The sequence below is a fragment of the Telmatherina bonti genome (assembly GCF_933228915.1).
Source record: "Telmatherina bonti genome assembly, chromosome: 22".
NCBI lineage: Eukaryota > Metazoa > Chordata > Actinopteri > Atheriniformes > Telmatherinidae > Telmatherina > Telmatherina bonti.
In genome coordinates, this window is record NC_136631.1 from 17,220,078 (window position 1) to 17,238,394 (window position 18,317).

General features: G+C 39.1%; 1 protein-coding gene across 1 annotated transcript; it reads left to right on the forward strand.

Moving 5' to 3' along the window:
• Nucleotides 1–196: 196 nt before the first annotated feature.
• On the forward strand, nt 197–10,672 carry slc38a6 (solute carrier family 38 member 6; the record flags this gene model as incomplete). Its single annotated transcript, XM_079261595.1, has 16 exons — nt 197–286; nt 1,836–1,966; nt 2,617–2,690; nt 3,052–3,104; nt 3,223–3,262; nt 5,157–5,235; nt 7,106–7,191; nt 7,283–7,341; nt 7,420–7,491; nt 8,978–9,034; nt 9,513–9,592; nt 9,692–9,792; nt 9,873–9,997; nt 10,092–10,236; nt 10,422–10,516; nt 10,592–10,672. The coding sequence occupies 16 exons, from the start codon at nt 197–199 to the stop codon at nt 10,670–10,672; spliced, it is 1,368 nt and encodes a 455-aa protein (XP_079117721.1).
• Between the last annotated feature and the right edge of the window lie 7,645 nt (nt 10,673–18,317).

Consider the following 18,317-nt stretch of genomic DNA (forward strand, 5'->3'; position numbering starts at 1 on the left):
AATGCGACGGAACAGACAGGCACATGACACGGGTTATCAACAACAACAAAAGTAAACAGCTGACAAGCAGATAAGATGCGATTTTAAAAGTGTCTGAAGAAGAAGATGGTTTCATAAAATCCGAAGCTGTAACCATCGTCACGTCGCCTAACAGCGCTTTTGACGTCTGACACGGATCACCGCTGGAAGTCTGACGATGAGCGTCAATGGCCACAGCAGCAACTTTAACAGGGAAGGCTCTGCCGGGGACACAGAAGGGGGCGAAACGAGACCTTTATTAGGAAATGTAAGTTAGCTCTGTTGTTTATTTTACTTTAAAGTCGACTGTAACTTAAATTGGTGTCGTGTGGACTTATTTTTATGACGGACATCACATGAGCTTGACTTCACATTTTTAGTTTCAGTAATTTTGCTTCTGTCAGCACTTCAAGTGAAAGTAGATGACACTCAGACAGCTGTTTTTCCACATTTACATTTCTGTTCCGGGATTATTCTAGTTATTCAAACAGCAAATACAGTCTGCATGAAATTCAGGGTGTCATTTATTTATTTAAAGAGAAACTTCGCATGTTTTTAAATATCAGTGCTTTCCAAAAACTGCCTATGCAAAGTGGATTTCTTTCTTTCCTTTCTTTCTTGCAGTATGTCTTTTAAAGACTAAATAGCTAGAATCCGCCCTGTTAAGAGGGAGTTTTCTTTCATTTCCAGTGTAAAACTTACTCCTGACCCCTATAAGCAGGATGCCCCTGTATTAGTGTCAGATGTAGTTTGATAAGCACGAAACAGCTTTAAAGAGGTTGAAATAATAACTTTTTCTATTTATTTTTTTTTAAATTCAGTGTGGCTGTTGTCAATATGTCAGCACCTTTTTTGATCTTGTGGAGTACTTTAAGCGTTTTACACAGATTACATAGAATCTAATCTTTGACTGCTTATAAATAGGAAAAACAGTGATGCAGAAGCTGTTTTAGATAACATTCACAAATTAATATTGTATGCCTGTGTTCTGTTGATTTGTAATATAGTGACTTCTCTTTGTTAGAAATCGTCAAAAGTTATAGACGCAAAGAAGTGTGGAAATATGTGATGATTTTTAAGGGCTTGTCAGTAGCAGTGAATGCTTAGACACACCCCCCACACAGCTTTTTTACCAGTAGCAGAACTGGAGCTCAAAACTTTAGCACATTAACTAAAACTTGTTTTCAATTTAATTATAAAGTTGATTTAATTCAAGTTATAAAATAAAAAAAATTCCAGCGAGACTATGTATGCTGGGTTATTTTTTTGTCTATCTGTAACTCTAAACAGACATTACTCATCTGCAAGTAAATCTCTATTCATATTTGTAAAGTGCTATTCTTAGTATTTACAGGTCTTCTTCATTGTTTAATATTCTGAATATGCAGCCGGTCTATATTCCCATTCATGTGGTGTACTTCCTGTCTTTCAGTACTGTAACAGGCAAATCCAACCGAGCAGCTTGCAGGTCAATCCAAGCTTGTTGTGACACTGACACCAAAGTTGCTACTTGTTCTGTCCAGGATATCCCCCATTAGAGGGGTCAAGCAGCTTGGGCAGCTCCCCTTATCCTCAGCTCAGGCAGCTGTCCTGCAGCTAGCAGCTCAAATCCCACCCCATCCATTCCATTTCCATTCCCTGATCCCACATACCAGTGTTGTTTCATGACATCTATCATCAGGGCTGTCCAGTTGTTCTTGATGCTGCCTTAAGACTTTTTAAGACTCTTACAAAAATAATCAAATTTTGTCCTCAGCTGCTTCTTTGTATTCATCCTCAGTCTTATCCCCTGTGTGTTGTTTCTGCTCTGTATACAGGGATCAGTGCAAACCAGAGCTACAGGAGCCTCCTTCGCCTCCTCTGTGTTTAACTTGATGAATGCAATCATGGGCAGTGGTATATTGGGCCTAGCTTACGCCATGTCAAACACAGGAATCGTTGGCTTTTGGTAAGAATGTCGTCATTTAATCAGTTTACCTTTCAAATTCAATTCAATTAAATTCAGCTTTATTTGTATAGCGCCACTTCACAACAATGTTGTCACAGGGCACTTTACATACACATCATTTCAAGCCAATTCATACATAGCCTATAATAGAAACCAACTGATTGCATCGAATCAGGACTTCGATCCAATCCCCCATCCTGAGCATGCACAAGGCAACAGTGGGAAGGAAAAAAAACTCCCTTTTAACAGGAAGAAAACCTCTGCCAGAACCCGGCTCAGAGAGGGCAGCCATCTGCCTCGACTGGTTGGGGTGGAGAGGACAGGAAAGACAGATCAACGTGTAAAATTGCACTTATTTAGGAAGACCTGTGGAAAAAAGGAGAAATAAGTTAGAGAATGCAATATTGGCATATATTTATACATTAATATATTAGCGTAATAGAGAGAGGTACTTCTCAGTGCATCAGGTAACATCCCCATTGCTACATAAGTAATGGATGGCTAGACTAACCATAACTATAAGAGCAAAGAGCATAACCTGGACAGTTGGGTCCCGTACATGCAGACTCCAACTCAGGAGATGCTCATATCTTAACTATAAGAATCATGAAAAAAAAAATTAATGTTTGCTAATTATCTTTCTCCCGTAGTATCTTGCTGATACTGGTTTCCAGCCTGGCAGCCTACTCTATACATCTTCTTCTGAAACTTTGTGACCAAACAGGTGAGAGATTAACAATGAAAACATCGTCTAACTTGTGATAACATACCCATGTGACTGTATTTATGAGGTTACATCCAGACTTCACACCCTGATGTGTCTGTCTTCCTTTACTTTTGATCAAATCAGTGTCAGCTGATCTATTGTGTGTTTTTAAGATTGTATATCTTTTGTATTAAAGTCAGAGCTTTGTTCGAACTGAATCAGGTGATGTTGAAATAATGGTTGAAATAGGGTCAAAGGACCCAAAGGAGGAGATAAATGAATGCCACAAAAATTCCGTCTAGAGTTTTCTAACACCTGGGCCACCCTACACACAAATCTCATGTCTAATTCTAATTTCCATGTAATTCTTTTACACAAGGCATCAACTCATATGAAGATCTTGGAGGGAAAGCCTTGAAAAAAACAGGAAAAGTAAGTGTTGGCTTGTGGACTGCTGGGAGTTTGCCCAGTCAAACAGTTCAGACAATTATATTTTCAACATGACCAGGAAGCAAATTTATGCTAACAACCTTCTTAAAAAATTTTTTAGGTTCTGGTTGGAATTGCTATTCTCATCCAAAACATCGGTGGTAAGTCCGACTTCATTATATTGTGCAGTAACAGTCATTATTTCTGACATGTTGGACATAAACTGAATATGTGTATTTAATGAGAAGTGCAGCAGTAATGAAGGTGAGGAGTACTGAAGGGTCAGTTTGTTTATTTTGGAGGTAGATGGTGCCTCCTGCTGGCAATCACAAGCCTTTTTGCTGAGGTCCCCCCCCACCCCCTTTCTAAGGTTATTATTGAAATTCCCTGATAACCTCTGACCCCCATAGCCGCCGTCCCCTTCCCCGGGGCCTGAAACATGACTTCTCATCTAATTGATCGCTGATGGTAAACCCACTCCCACCCTCTCTGTGGTGAGTAATCTAATAGGACCCCTCCCTTTATCCCTCCTCCCCCACACCACTACCACCATCACCATCACTTCTATGTCCCACTACCATCTCCACTCGTTCCATGGACGGTGCTTCCCCTCAGACAGCTGGAAGCTGAGGCGATAGCTCTTCTGCCATCATTAGTGGCACGGCTGAGTGGATTACTGCTGTACCCTCTGGTATGTTTGTGGTTTTCCCAGCATGGGGCAGTATGTGCAAGAGTGTGAGAGCCAGCACTCCAGCATGCATCTGTCTATACTCCCGGCCCCTTTTATAAGAGTGCAATTAGCCTCACTCTGGGTAAACATTCATCTGCTCTGCCAAAGGCTGATGGGCCAATTGACCTTAATTACTGACCAGCCCCTGGCTCTCACAGCCTGCCTCTCTCCTTGCTCTTAATGAAATGAAAGTGGCTCTGTCTGATGTTGAACATACTCTCCAGCTATTTGCTAACTGCACACACAGAGTTTACCTCAATTTTCCTTGAAGCTTTACAAATGTTCTTATTAGTAAATCTGTTTTCTTACCACTTGGTCAATAACAATTCTGTTTGTTCACTTTGTTTTTGTTTATAAATGTAAGTATGATCCCACCAGGAATTTCCATAGAAGTGGTGTTGTGTTAATGTAACCATGTGCATGAAGCTAAACCACTACATTATACCTATTGTGTGATCCTTGACAGCCCCTTTATTCATTTGTATGAATTAAAACTGTTGTTTAAATAGTTTTTTTTCTAACAGTTTGTTTACATTGATGAGTGAAAATTGCTGTGGAACTTTCGGCTAACATACCAAAGCAGCCACTGCGTTTGAATAACCTCCTACTGACTGATGTTGGTACTTACAAATACAGTAGTTGCTCTCAGAGAGAATGTGCTTGTGTCTGTGTGGGCTGGAGGGTTATTGGAGGAATTTTCTTTTATAAACAAATACAGGATCTGAAGGATTATGGCTAGGATTATTTGACGGCGAGTGCAGGACCTGCCCTGGGGCAATAAGGGCCCAGCTAACTCTGCATGGGCCTGGCTTCACAACTCTGAATACCTTAACAATACTCTTCGTTATGATTAACCGACCACTGCACCTGAATCATTTTTAGAGACCAAGAGTTTTCTCTTCTCTACATGTTCTTTTCCCATTTTCCTTGTGGAGTGTTTTTGGGTTGACTTTCAGGAAATTACCCCGATCCTCTCTAGGATTGGCTGTCAGGGCATATCAGGAAGTATCCTGTTTCCTAGTAAGATGGGGAAAGGGTAGAAGTACCTGGATTAGCGTCAGAGATCATTATTGTTAGCATTCCTGTCCCCCCCCCCCCCCCCCCAACACACAGCTTAGCTGCTACTCAACCTTACCAACAGTTTGTTGTAAAGTCTGCTGGTAAAGCTACCATTTCCTCACTCATCAAAATACTCATCCGCATCATGTAGCAACTTCTCATGGCAGCATTCACTCATCTGCTGTGTTTGTGGTTTTGAAGAGTGGCATGATTGTCTGCTTTTTTTTTTTGTGTGTGTGTTAACTTGTGTCTCTTTCTCATCATAGCCATGTCATCATATTTGTTCATCTTGAAGTCAGAGCTTCCTGCAGCCATCAACAGCTTCCTCAGCACAGAAGACACAGGGTGTGTTCCAAATCCCACACAGCTGCTCGGAGAACCATTCTTTTAAATTAGCTGCCCTACAATAACAAATGCGTCATTCGTGTTCCCATGATGTTGTATGTTATATATTTGGCTTTTGATATAAGTTACCTTTACATCACAAAACAGTGCAAGCTGGAGTTAGCTAGTCAGTTATTTAATGTATGAATAAATTGGTGGGAAAGGACTTTTTGCAACCCTCAGTGCACTGCTACTAATTTCTCTACAAGGGGTCAGAAGGGATCTTTGTCTGCAGTGTATCATGAAGCTCACCCAGAGGAAGTGTATTTGTCAGTGAGGGAGTCATTTATCAACTATCGGCAGACTGTGTCTTTCATTGGCCTACGTGGATGAGCCTGCAGCTCTTTCCTCTCACAAAGAAGGCCAAGAATGTAACGTCTACCACTTTATTATTGGCCACACCGGTTTTAGCAAGGCTTGTAGCAGCTCTCAGCCCCATCCGTCAACATCTGAATCTTCCACACACAGCTGCTTTGTATTAGTGTGTTCCTTTCACCCCCAAATCTCTCACACATGTTCCCCAGAATCAGACTGATACAAGGGGATATCAGTTTTGCCATTCTAATTACAGCTCACTGCTGAGGGAAGCAAAACATTGCTGTTAATGAGTGGCTTTGGGATGTTAACAGACACAAACTCAATTCCATCAAAGCCTTAATAAATGAGTTGTTTTATATTAAAAAGCATTACTTTTTGTCCTCTCATTTATCATAATGCGGCAGAGCGAAAACACAAGTTGTGCTAAGCCTTGCGTTAAAAAGGCAGAGTAACCTGTTTTTTTCTGTGTTTTACATTCAGCAACCAGGCCATAAACAGCTGCAGGTTTTGGATTAAGCTGTTTTGGCAAGATTTGTGCTGATATTCATCACTGTGCGGAGATTGACTCATTGGCAGTCCTGCTTCGGCCTTAACTTTGTGCTATGCTCTGTCTTGCTGTAGCGTGAAATGTGAAACATTTCATGGGTCTTTTAGGTATCCTATACTTTTACAGTAAGCTTGGAGCCCAGTGGCAAGGCTTTTTTTTTTTTTTTTTTTTTTTTTTTTTTAACTATATCTGCTACAGTGGAGAAGGGGCCTAATTAAGCTACAGTCAAGTGCTTAATCTAAACTTTGTTTGTAGAAAGAGGCAAATGGACAGAAGATCACAAGTCAGAGCAGACATCTCCCTGACATCCACTTATGTGGCTGAAAGTTAGTAGACGCAGAGACAAATCCTTTAGCGCCTATGGTAACACCACAGCTGTGAAACTGCCAAACAGGGGTCAGTGGGTGTTGATGTGGTCGGAGCAGGTGCTGCTGACTCTGGAAGCCCCATAAAGAGCAGTGGAGCCAGTCCCTCATGACCCCACGCTGCTGTCCAACATACAGGCAGCACCCTTCTACCCGACCCTGACCCCAGCGGAGCCAGCATGCCTTCCACATGTGTCACCTCAAACACAAACCCCCCTTCCCCTTTCCTCCTCCCACCATCTCTTCCTCTTGCTCCCCAATCCCAGATAAACTTCCAAGGCTATCCTTCAGCAAAGGAAAATATTATTCCTCCTCCTGAAAAAACCTGCAAGTGAGATTTGGTCTCAGCTGAAGGAATGGCACAACGTTTGCATGTGAATTACATAACTGTTATGCTTGAGAAGAGCAAAAGCCTTTAATTCATGCCACATGATGAATCTGTCACTCTATATTTGAGCACAAAAGGAAGACAAATTTCCAGGGCTGGTCCACCTTACAGCGTGGAGAGTTATTTTTACTTTCTCAAACATTTCAGGATATAAGACATGATGATGACAAAATGATTTAATTCAACATAAATAATGCATGGTTTTTCTTTCAGAAACGCCTGGTATGAAGATGGTAGGTTGCTTCTGATCCTGGTTACAGTTTGTGTGGTTCTGCCTCTGTCAATGTTTCCCAAAATTGGTGAGTTCACTTACTTCTTGAAGCTTCTTGATTTTTTGCTCTGATTAGTTTGAGTCATCACTCAAGTGTTTTTTTTCTGTTGCACTCACAGGGTTCCTGGGGTACACCAGCAGTCTGGCCTTCCTGTTTATGCTGTACTTTGCAGTTGTGGTAAGATTTGGTTTAAACTTTCAAATAGGTATCTATTTTCTTTTACCCTGCTGACTTGTTGCGCTGTCTTCTCTCTAGATTGTGGTCAAGAAATGGTCCATTCCCTGTCCTCTGCCTCACAATGCCACTACCCTCTCAGGCAACCTCAAGGTAGGAATAAAAGTGGCCATTATTTGTTGGTAAAACCACAAAGAACTTCAATTTTGGACAGTTTTTCTATTTATTTATTGAATATGGACACTTGATAAGTCCAACTAGCTCACCCATATTGTTTGTCTGTTTGACTACTGCATTTCATGCATTTGCCATGTTGAAACTGAAATGTACGTGTCGCTTGATATCAGTCAGATTTCTGACAAAAAAATGTTCAGGAACTGCACCAGGAGTGGAGCTCCTTTAGTCATTTATGTTTCAGTGTAGGGACACAGTGGCATTATGGGGCTACTTCATGTAGCTCCATATTACCATACTACCATTGCCACCTCAGTGCTTCACTGTTGTGATACTGGTCAGAGTCACATCAAACTTTTTGATCCCATCTGAATGGAATAAATCTATATGTCTTATTTGACCTAAAATGTTTTATGTTCTTCAGTGATGTTAAATCTCATGTTGTTGGTTTTTTTTTTGTTTTTTTTAAATATATTTTTCTTAGAAGTTGGAACATATTTAGTGTATTACTACATACAGAAACTCAGGAACCCAGAAATGTAATAACATGATTTTCAGGGCTTCATTTTGCTAAATGTGCACTATTAGTGGTGTTATTTCAGGAACTTGGCCACTGCAGCATCGATCAGAGGTAGTATGACATGTTCTGTAGTTTTTGATTACTGCTGCAGTTGTGGTCCATCCATTTTTTTCTTCAGTCCCTTGGATGATCCCCCCCCCCCACCCCAAATGTAGCCACAATACAAACAAGATAGGTGTAACCTATTGTTCATAAACACAACTGGGACATTTCTAATATGTCTGTAACTATGTTGATGTAGATTTGCTAACTGCAAAATCACAAATGTGCTCAGATTCTTTTCCACAGTGATTATTACAAGGTTTTCTTACCTGATTGTCAGCTATCACTGGTGTACTTATTTTTGTTGAAAATATCACTATAAGTCTGCATTTTTAATTTTTTTTTAAAAAACGTGTTGCATTAGAGGAAATGCTGTACTTGTCTCTGGGAATTACTACTTTTATTTAGGGATAATGCAGTTTTAAATGAGTTTAACTCTGCAAGATATCATAGGTCCAAGGTAGATTCTCTGGACCAGATGGTTATGGCCACAAGGTTAAGAGGAAAACTCAGGATATTGAGTTTTCTGATTGTGTCAGCGTCGGCTGATGAGGACCAGAGAAGGTTTGCTGAGAGCTGTGCACGGTGAATAAAGCCAGTCCCGAAGGGGAAGGAAGTCCAGGTGGCCCTGTCTGACCCTGGAAATGAACTTTGCCCTTTAGAAATTATACACCATACTACATCTTCAGAGCTTATGTGGGTAAACTTCAGTGATTACTTTCTTTATAACTGTAAAGCCAAGCAGGGGGTTTTTATTTTTATTCAGTCACACTGCAGAAGTGATCTCTCAGAAAAAGAAAAAAAATAAACACCACTCTCCTTCTTTTCTCCTTGTTTCTCCAGATATCAAATGTCTCTGACTCCGAGTGTACACCCAAACTCTTCATCGTCTCCATTAAGGTGTGTATATGAGGATTTTTTTTTTTTTTCCTCTGCGCTCCATTTGCAGGACTTTTTGAGGTTGCGATGAAAAACTGTTGCATGCCAATTGTTTGCCTCTGCTGACAGGTCACACTCTCACCTATGAAACATTGGTCTGTGTATGTGGAACTCGAGCACCCCACTTTGCAGCTGCCACTCATATTTAAACTACATGTTAAAGCCATGAGTGCACATGGCTCCCATAATGATACTAATATGTAGCAGGAATAATTTTGCTCATGTTTACCACAAGAAACTTGTCCTTAGAATGTGTGAAAGATTTAGGTTCATTTAGACAGTAAGATATATTTTTAGTGAACATACAGGTCATTTTATGTCATCACAACCAGCTCAGACAATAATTCTCACTATGCAACTGATACTTAACCCACCTGCCCTCTCACTTCTGAGTAACGATGTAAGCTGATAATTTGTTAATGTCTGATGTGTGTTGCAGAGTGCCTACGCCATCCCCACTATGGCTTTCTCCTTTTTGTGCCACACGGCTATCCTGCCAATCTACTGTGAACTGGAACGGTTAGCACCGCGCCTTTTAACTTTGACCTCCAGTGAAAGTCATTCAGCTGCAAGTGCATAATGTAATGTTATCCTGAGTGATTATCTGATGTCTTTCAGACCCACCAAGTCCAGAATGCAGAGTGTCTCAAACATCAGCATTGGCCTCAGTTTCGTGCTTTACTTAATTTCTGCTGTGTTTGGCTACCTCACCTTCTACAGTAAGCCTACAGGGACACGCATGATTGGCTGAAAGTCCTGCTGTGTCTGTATTTTCATTCTTTATATCTGCTTCTTATAGATCATGTGGAGTCAGAACTGTTGCTTGGTTACGATGCGTACTTACCACGGGACATCATGGTGATGACAGTGCGACTGGCCATCCTGTTGTCTGTGCTGCTGACTGTACCACTAATACACTTCCCGGTTAGTTTCTGGACTTTTCTGTCTTGTCTGCTTTCTTTACATCTTCCTTGAACACTTTTGCTCAACTGAACTGTGATTTATGTGAAACCTGCAGGCCCGTAAGGCAGTAATTTTGCTGCTGTACGGAGGACGCGACTTCTCTTGGCTGATCCATATCATCTCCACTTTAACCATCCTGAGTGTGGTGTTGTTGCTGGCCATTTTTGTGCCTGATCTAAAAAATGTGTTTGGAGTAGTAGGTATGTGATATTTTGGAAATATAAAAAAAAAAAAAATCCTAATTTTGCCTCTAAATTTATGTCCAGCTGCAAAAAATTATAAAAATATTTTTCTGTTAATTATCTGTCACTCAAATCACAGAACGTGCTTATACATAAATAATGCTGCTGTCTAGCTTCAAAAGCCTCTCCCATTTTTCCCCCAGGATCAACAACGTCCAGCTGCTTGCTGTTTGTCTTTCCGGGCATCTTCTACCTCAAAATCAGTGGCCAGCCCCTCAGATCTGCTGATTGTGTTGGGGTAAGTTTGTGCAGTTAGTTACATATCACTTAAAGCCATTTTACTCTGTGCTGACATTGTACTTTTTGTTTCCAGGCGATACTTCTTGTGGTATTTGGGTTGATCATGGGTGTTATCAGTCTGTCTGTCATCATTGTAACATGGGTGAAGAGCTGATAATCCCCATATGCGCCAAATCAAGACCAAAGACCAAGAGCCAAAAAAAAGGGAAGCATACACCAAAGAGACCTTTCACATAAAGGGAACAAACAAACAATAAGCAGCATGAACTCAGGAAGGTAATTTATGATGAAGTTGTTCTGAACACTTGTTTGTTTTTTATATTCTGCCTTATAAACGAAAACTTGAAGATCAAACTCTACATGTTGATTTTTAATATTTTTTTTGTTTGTTTGACTGTATGAAATTCATGACTTAAAGAATAATGAAATTTACTCTTGGTGCAGTGTTCTGATCTTTTTTGTTTTTTAAATCTTACTCTCATAGCTGCTGTGTTGCTCTATGTGGACAATTGTGCACTTTATGTAAGCCAACAGCCACAGGTGTGTGGTAATGTTGTCTCATCATTGATTGTTGGCATTTCTTTGACAATTTTTCTTTATTAATTTTTTTTTTAATTGTTTTTTAAACTTTCTTGTAGTCGTACTATTTTTAACCTTAATTCCATGCTATAACTCATTTACAGTTCTAAATTCAGGTTTTGCTGCTCCTTTGTCTCTGTCAATGAATGAGGGGAAAACACAAGATAGTTAACAGATCTGTTTTTGTTTGATTATTTTATGAAATGAATCATTTAATGAAAGAAAAGTTGTCTGTGCTGTAACATGTCAATTTGTATATGTAACCACTAAAACGTCTTTATAAATCTACACATGTCTGTATGTTTGATTGGCAGGAACGGATGAGACCTGCTCGTCTGTGTTGTGCTGTGGGTGCAGCTCGTAGCTAATGAAACCCACATGCTTTGCACGTTTCTAATCACAATGTTGTTTAGATTGTCTTGATGCTGCTTCTGGAAAATGCACTCGGCTGCTGCTTTTAATCTCTAGAATTAGAGTAGATTGGCCCACCATTCTTGCAGAAAGCTGTCCCTCCCCTATTCCAGACTCCCCTCCCTATAAGAGGTTCTCTAGTCTAGGAAGTATCCTCAATTCCTCCATCTCCCAAAGGACAGGCCAATTAATAAAGAGTAATCCAGCTACTATCCATGCTGGAAATGGGTTTAGTGCTTAGTTAATTTGAAAAAAAATCAGTGTTAAGTATATTCATGTGCACGTTTCATTTTTTTTCTTCTCTTAATTAAAAACATCTGAATTATTTGGGCTTGAAACAGTTGCTTAACTAGAAACAAATGAAATGTGCACAGAGGACTTACCTCTTTAGTTAACACATCTAATGTCTACAAAAAAGAACAAAATATTGTAAAAGGACCAATAGCAGTGAAGGAGAAGAGTTTTCCATCATTGTCGCTCTTCTATGTGTCCTCATGCTTCCATGTGGACCTCTCAGAGGTAGCACAAGATTACCACCTAGTGTCCGACAGGTTTAAGAGCATGCCATTGTCATTTCATCAACATTCCTCCTCTGGTTTATGAAACTTTTAACGATTACAAGATAAGCAGATGCTTCAGTTTTCTCACAATGCTGTGTAAAAGTGAACACAGCTCCGAGCTGTTTTGATGGAGGCCTGATGGGGCCTGAATCCTCTGCCTGGGGTGGGAGTGTTTTTGTTTAGTTAAACTCGTTCACACCCTGGGCCAGTGTCCAGCAGTATGACAACACCATCTCCCAGGGTTAAGGATGGAATGAGGCAAGGGAACGATGGTGGGCTGAAATTAAGCCCCTGTTGGCAGCCTCTGCTTTTTGTATTATTTTAAAAGGTGTTGACTGTGTTCTCTGAAAATGATTTTCTGTTGTTGGAAACCAGGATAGCGGCCGGTTGTTATCTCAGTGTCCAAACATTGACCTTTGACAGAGTCAGTTGTTCTCCCTGCCTTTATGGAGGCTGCAGAGGTTTGAAACCACTGGCAAAAGGTTTATTTTCAGCAATGGGAGGATCAGAGTGCCAATACGAATCCCAATAAAGCCATTACAATTCAATCTGCCAGATAATGGAACCAATACAGTACTCTGTTTCCTCTTCCTGTTTGTGTTTCAACATCAGCCAAATGTGCTGTCACAGGTTATGGATATCAAACTGAAGCAGAGCTGAAAACATGCACATCTGCTTTTTGTTCAGACACATAATCTTGTTGAACAGGCATTCCTGACTGAAAGGTGCTTCAAGGGTCTTTTCAAATCGGCTTTTTTTAATGGTGGATGTCATGATGAGTGGTTTTCCTGGTTGGTCACGGTAAGGACTGCAACTCAGCAAATGCCATCAATATGCAAGTGTCATGACTGATGAAGTGCTCTCCGTTTAATTCTTTTTCTTCCTTCCTTTCTTTTTTTTTTGTTGTCTCCATTCACCTTCACTCCATGCTTCTTTTCTGCCTTTAATCAATTTCCATGCTCTATCAGTAAACATGCTCTTTGTGTCACAGTAACAACATTCCTCACTTTGAGAACTCTGTTGGAAACAACAGATGCTCTGGAAGTTATACTCAAATTTCTTGTGCTTGATATTGAATCATATTGGGGGGAAAAAAAACAGAATTTAAGAGTCTAGAGTTTCCATCAGATGAAAAATGGCAAAACAAAGCATGAAGCAAATGCATAGTGTTGCTTTTCTTCAGAGGTCTTTAAGTAAAACTGAAACCCATCATGAAACTTTACATTGTCTCCCATCTGTTGTTCCAAAAAGGCGCTTTTTTCTCCAAATCGCTTAAAGTTTGGACATTTTGTTGCCTTGCGCAACAACTCCTGAAACCAAGAAAGAATGACTTGATGCACAGAGACCTGTGCTCAACACAGTGACTGGAAGTGATGCTAAACTTCTGCAGATGTCCACAATCACATTGATGGAGTATAACAGATTTTATTTTGGTTACAGCTAAGTTCAAGGTCAAAAGTGAAAGGTATCTTCTGCAAATAAACAGTGGAAATGATCAATATTTGCAAGTATTGAAGTGCTGACATACTTTGACAGTTGATAATAAGAAGGTTGAGAAGTGAAAACTTAAGTAAAATTAATTAAAATTAATCCAAATATTTAGACCCTTGATTTAAATGAAAATATATTGGGGTTTTTTTTTCTCCTTGATACGCCAGGGTTTTACTCAATGAGGAATTACCATCATTTGAGCTCAAAAATGTGTCATTCAGCATTAATAAGGTTTTTGGACTGTTTGATGATTACTGAGCATACAGGACAGCGTAGTGACAAGCTGGATTCAATGACAAAGGTTTCTGAAAGGTTTTTGGAGCTCCTGCAAAGATTCGTAGTGCAGATGTGTCTTTTTGTTATTGAGGTTTATTTGATGTCCTGAAATCACCAATATCAGCTATCAGCCCTTTGTCTTATTTTGAGGTATTTCTCTGAAGTGTCTGAATGTTTTAATGAAAATTGACAAGCTTTCCTTTTTTATGCTGCAGGATCCAATCATGCAACTGTAAGATGTTAACTAAGTTTATTTATTTATTTTTTATATAAAGCTTTTTGAGTCTTTTCTGTTGCTATAGAAACATGCAACAGCTTAAACATGTTTAAACATTCAAAATAAGCAATTTTAAATAGTAATTTCTCTGAAAACAAAATTTTTCAGCTTTGACATACTATTGCTAAATTAAATGTAACATTTTATATTTGTTTTTTTTATTTACTTGTTACGGTGTCACAGCATTTTTGGAAATAGTGTTATCCTGTTTGAGGCCCATCAGTGCTCAGCAACAGAACTGGATTCAGTTTGTGTTTTTTACTGCTGAGTGGGGGGGTGAGCTTGTGTCTTTGCGATCCCATCAGCCCTGGGCTTAGCTCTTAATGCGGCCCTGACGCCTTTCTGGCGCAGTGGCCACACTGCCTCACATCTGGAGCCAATTATTCTGGAGGGGCTGTGACAGAGCCCCTTCCCCATCCTCCACAAAACTCTTTACACACTGCTCCTCCATCCAATTCAGCTTGCCCCTCTCTCACTGTTAAATTCCTTCAGTTTTCACAATGCCATACTTTATTTGTGTCAGTTCTTCTCCCCCCAATGTCCCTTTGAAAAGAATCATGTTCTCCATACCAACTGGATTCTCTTTTATTCAGTCAGAAGAAAAACTTCAGACTTAATGGATAGTTCATATTTAAAGATGTCGCCACTTCCTTGCAGATCTCATAGTGGTGGTGTGTAATCGCTGAAGAAGTGTGCCATCCTAAGTCCTGCTTTCCTGTGGTGGAGTGCTGGCAGTAAACACATTTGTGAAAGCACATTTAGTACCAAGTGTGATTTATGGAGTGTCTCTGTTTCCACACACCAAAACCCTGCAGATGTGTGTGTTCAGTTTGAAATTTTCCACACAACCTTACCTGGGGGGAAGTTGAGGTTCTTTGACTGGACTGTAGTTTGGGGGTAAACCCTGGTGCTTGGACCCAATGACTGATGGATGTAATTGAGTTTGTGGCAGTGCAGGAGGCGAGGTGGGGGTGTATAGTGGCCCCGCAGGAGTTCTCTCACCGAGGTCAAAAAGCTGGAACTGGGCTTTACCGTATCTGCGCTGAATTCCCACTCCCCTGTTTGGCACCAATGCTATGCTTCATTAGCTACATCTATAGGGTGCACCTGGGCAGGGAGCCAGAGGATTGAGCTGTTCTGGCTAACATAGACATAAACTGAAATGGAGACCGTGAAGCAAATATGGAAACTCTACAAGTGCTGAGATTAAGTTGTATACAGATAAATGCTCTGCTCTGAAATGTGGCCAGCATGTGGTAGGAAGTCTTGTGCTTGTCCACAATAAAACTTCCACATCAGATAATTGTATTCATGCCCATGTGTGGGAACAAATACCAAACCACATACAATAGTTTGCAGGTCTACTGTGGCGCTGAGGGTCAAGAGCAATCATTAGAACAAGATATTTCAAATGAAAACAGATTTATATGCAGCAAAGGCTCAACTGTGTCTCAAGACACTTCAACATCTCAGAAAACATAAAGTCTGGGAGAACAACAAAAATAGGAAAACTACATGAAATTTAGAAAATTAAAGTAAAGCAGAACGTTAAAACAATCAATGAAACAAATACATAACACTTAAAAAAAAAAAAGTACCAGCAATTTTTAGTGAACACATGAGACACAAATACAGTTTAAAAAACCAAATTTCTGAAAATTAAGCAAGAAAAAAAAAAACCCATCAAGAAATCATGAAGAAAAAAATATTGTAATGAAAAAAAGCTGTTTTCCTCAATAATATTAACAACAACATCAAAACAACAACATTATTATTATTATTATTATTATTATTATTATTATTATTATTATTATTATTATTATTATTATTATTATTAATAATAATAATAATAATTATTATTATTATTAGCAAAACAACACACACAAATTATTATTATTATTATTATTATTATTATTATTATTATTAATAATAATAATAATAATAATAATAATAATAATAATAATAATAATAATAATAATAATTTGTGTGTGTTGTTTTGCTTGAAAGGGGACTTGGTTGTCAGCCCTTGAATGCAAGCCAAGCAGTGACAGAGCTGTTTGGTCGGATTATAAAAAGAAAGGAATAAAGGAGGAAAACATTTAAATCTTTCAAGTTTTTCCTTTTTTCAGCATTTTCACTTTCAGTGATGAACAAGAAAGTGGAGGGCAGAAGATGATTTGAGAAAATGAATTAGGCAGTCTTTTCCCGCCCTCTGCTGGATAGCTTCTGTCAAAGTAGGATGACTCTCGGCCTTTTTAAAATACTGCGTATGAATAGCAAAGCCATTGAATTGCCTTAACTCCAAAGGCCTGAATAAAGAAATAAGAAGCGCTGCTAGAAGGACCATATACTAACATGTTTATTTTTGTCGGTCAAGGTAATCTGGAGAATGAATTTGGGTGCAAATGGTTTTATTTTAGTCTCACAGATTTGTCAGAAAGCCCAGCTCCTGATTGCCATGAGGGCACCCATGCTGCACCGAGGCGGTCTGCAAGCTGCCTGCTTTATCATTACGACCCTCTCAGCTCAGGAAGGTCATGTCTGAAAGGTTGTTTACAAGACAGTCTAGATCCGAGGGATGTGCAAGAAGTGGGACCCTGCTTTTTATTTATAACAGCTGTAGCAGAGAGATCTGGAGTGCTGACATTTGGCAGAGAGGGGTGAGAGGTCAAGTCTAACACCAATAAAGTGGAGACTTTGATCATGGCATTTATGGATGGAGCAGGCACAGCACCCACAGAGAAAGAGAAGTGGAGAGAGTGGCATTTAAAGAAAAACAAAACACAACAGCGGCAGAAAGAAAAAAAAGGAGTAATGTGGTTGAGAATTTACTTTCACTTCAGGGTTTGTACTTCACAGTTTCTATTGCTTGTACATTTACGTATAATGCACTGGATCATTTTATTTGAAGAGGCCATTTACACTCTGCAACTTATTTTAAGTCTCTTAGAAATCTAATAAGAACAAGCAATTAAACTTCTGGTTCAGTTATAACTGTAAAATGATTTTTCTTTATTAAGAATCATAGCACAGCTATATTCAGCTTTTTTTTTCTTTTTAAAGTCTAATGAATGACAAGACTTGTTAAATACTATTAATATTATAAAAACTCATTCTAATTATGTACATCTGTCTCACAAAATTTTATTGTACTGGTAGGACCAAGATGTATCTTTGCTGCAAATATATTTTTCTATATGTATCAGTTAATAAAACCCTAAGAAGCATATAGTTGTAAAAAAGCTTTAAGATGATCTGGTATAAGTCTTACTCTTGTCACAAACTGAGCTAAACTTCTTTTCTTATCAAACAGGTTAGAAATTTGTCTTTTTGTTTCATTCATTCATTCATTTTCTGAAACCGCTTAATTTGATTGAGGGTCGCGGGGGAGCTGGAGCCTATCCCAGCAGCCTTCAGGCAAGAGGCCGGGTACACCCTGGACAGGTCGCCAGTCCATCACAGGGCTGTTTTTTTGTTTGTTTATCAAAATATATTTTCTACTCTTTCATTGCCACCCACTGGATGAACAACAAAGTACATGTAAGAGTTTACGGCTATAATGAAGCTTTATGACAAAAGAAAGTTAGCACAAAAGGCTTTCATATCAAATAATAATCTTCAATGGCACTGTTTTCATCTCTCTGAGCTGTTTTACCATTATGTACCACTCTGCTATCAGATCAGCTGCCCATATGCTTTAACAGTCACTTACATTCACAAATCAGGAAGATTCAGCACCTTCTCATCTGAAATCATGAGCTACTACAATTCAGACAGCTTCCTAACTCACTTGAGAAACACCCCCTTTCTCCACAGCTTTTGGTGTGGTCTAGTTGTCTGTGATTTTAATTAAACTTTTGTCAATGTACTCTTTTATTCTAGTTTTCCATAGTTCTGATGTCTCATTCTTTCTTTAAGTTCTGCTTTTTTATATTTATTCAATCTATATTCCTCAGTTGTGCTGTTTAAGAATTTTTCATACTTCTATTGTACAGCATTGTAATCAGCTATTGTGTATATAAAATATATTATATATATATAAAGTGCTTTAGATTTTAAGTAGTATGGTGTGGTATTTTTAAAAAAATATTGGAACAAAGAAAAAAAATCCCACGTGCATCTTCACTTGGTCTTGATCTTGATCTTTAAGGATAATGAGGACAAAAAGTTAAAGTATTAATTTGCCACTCTTTGTATTTAGATAT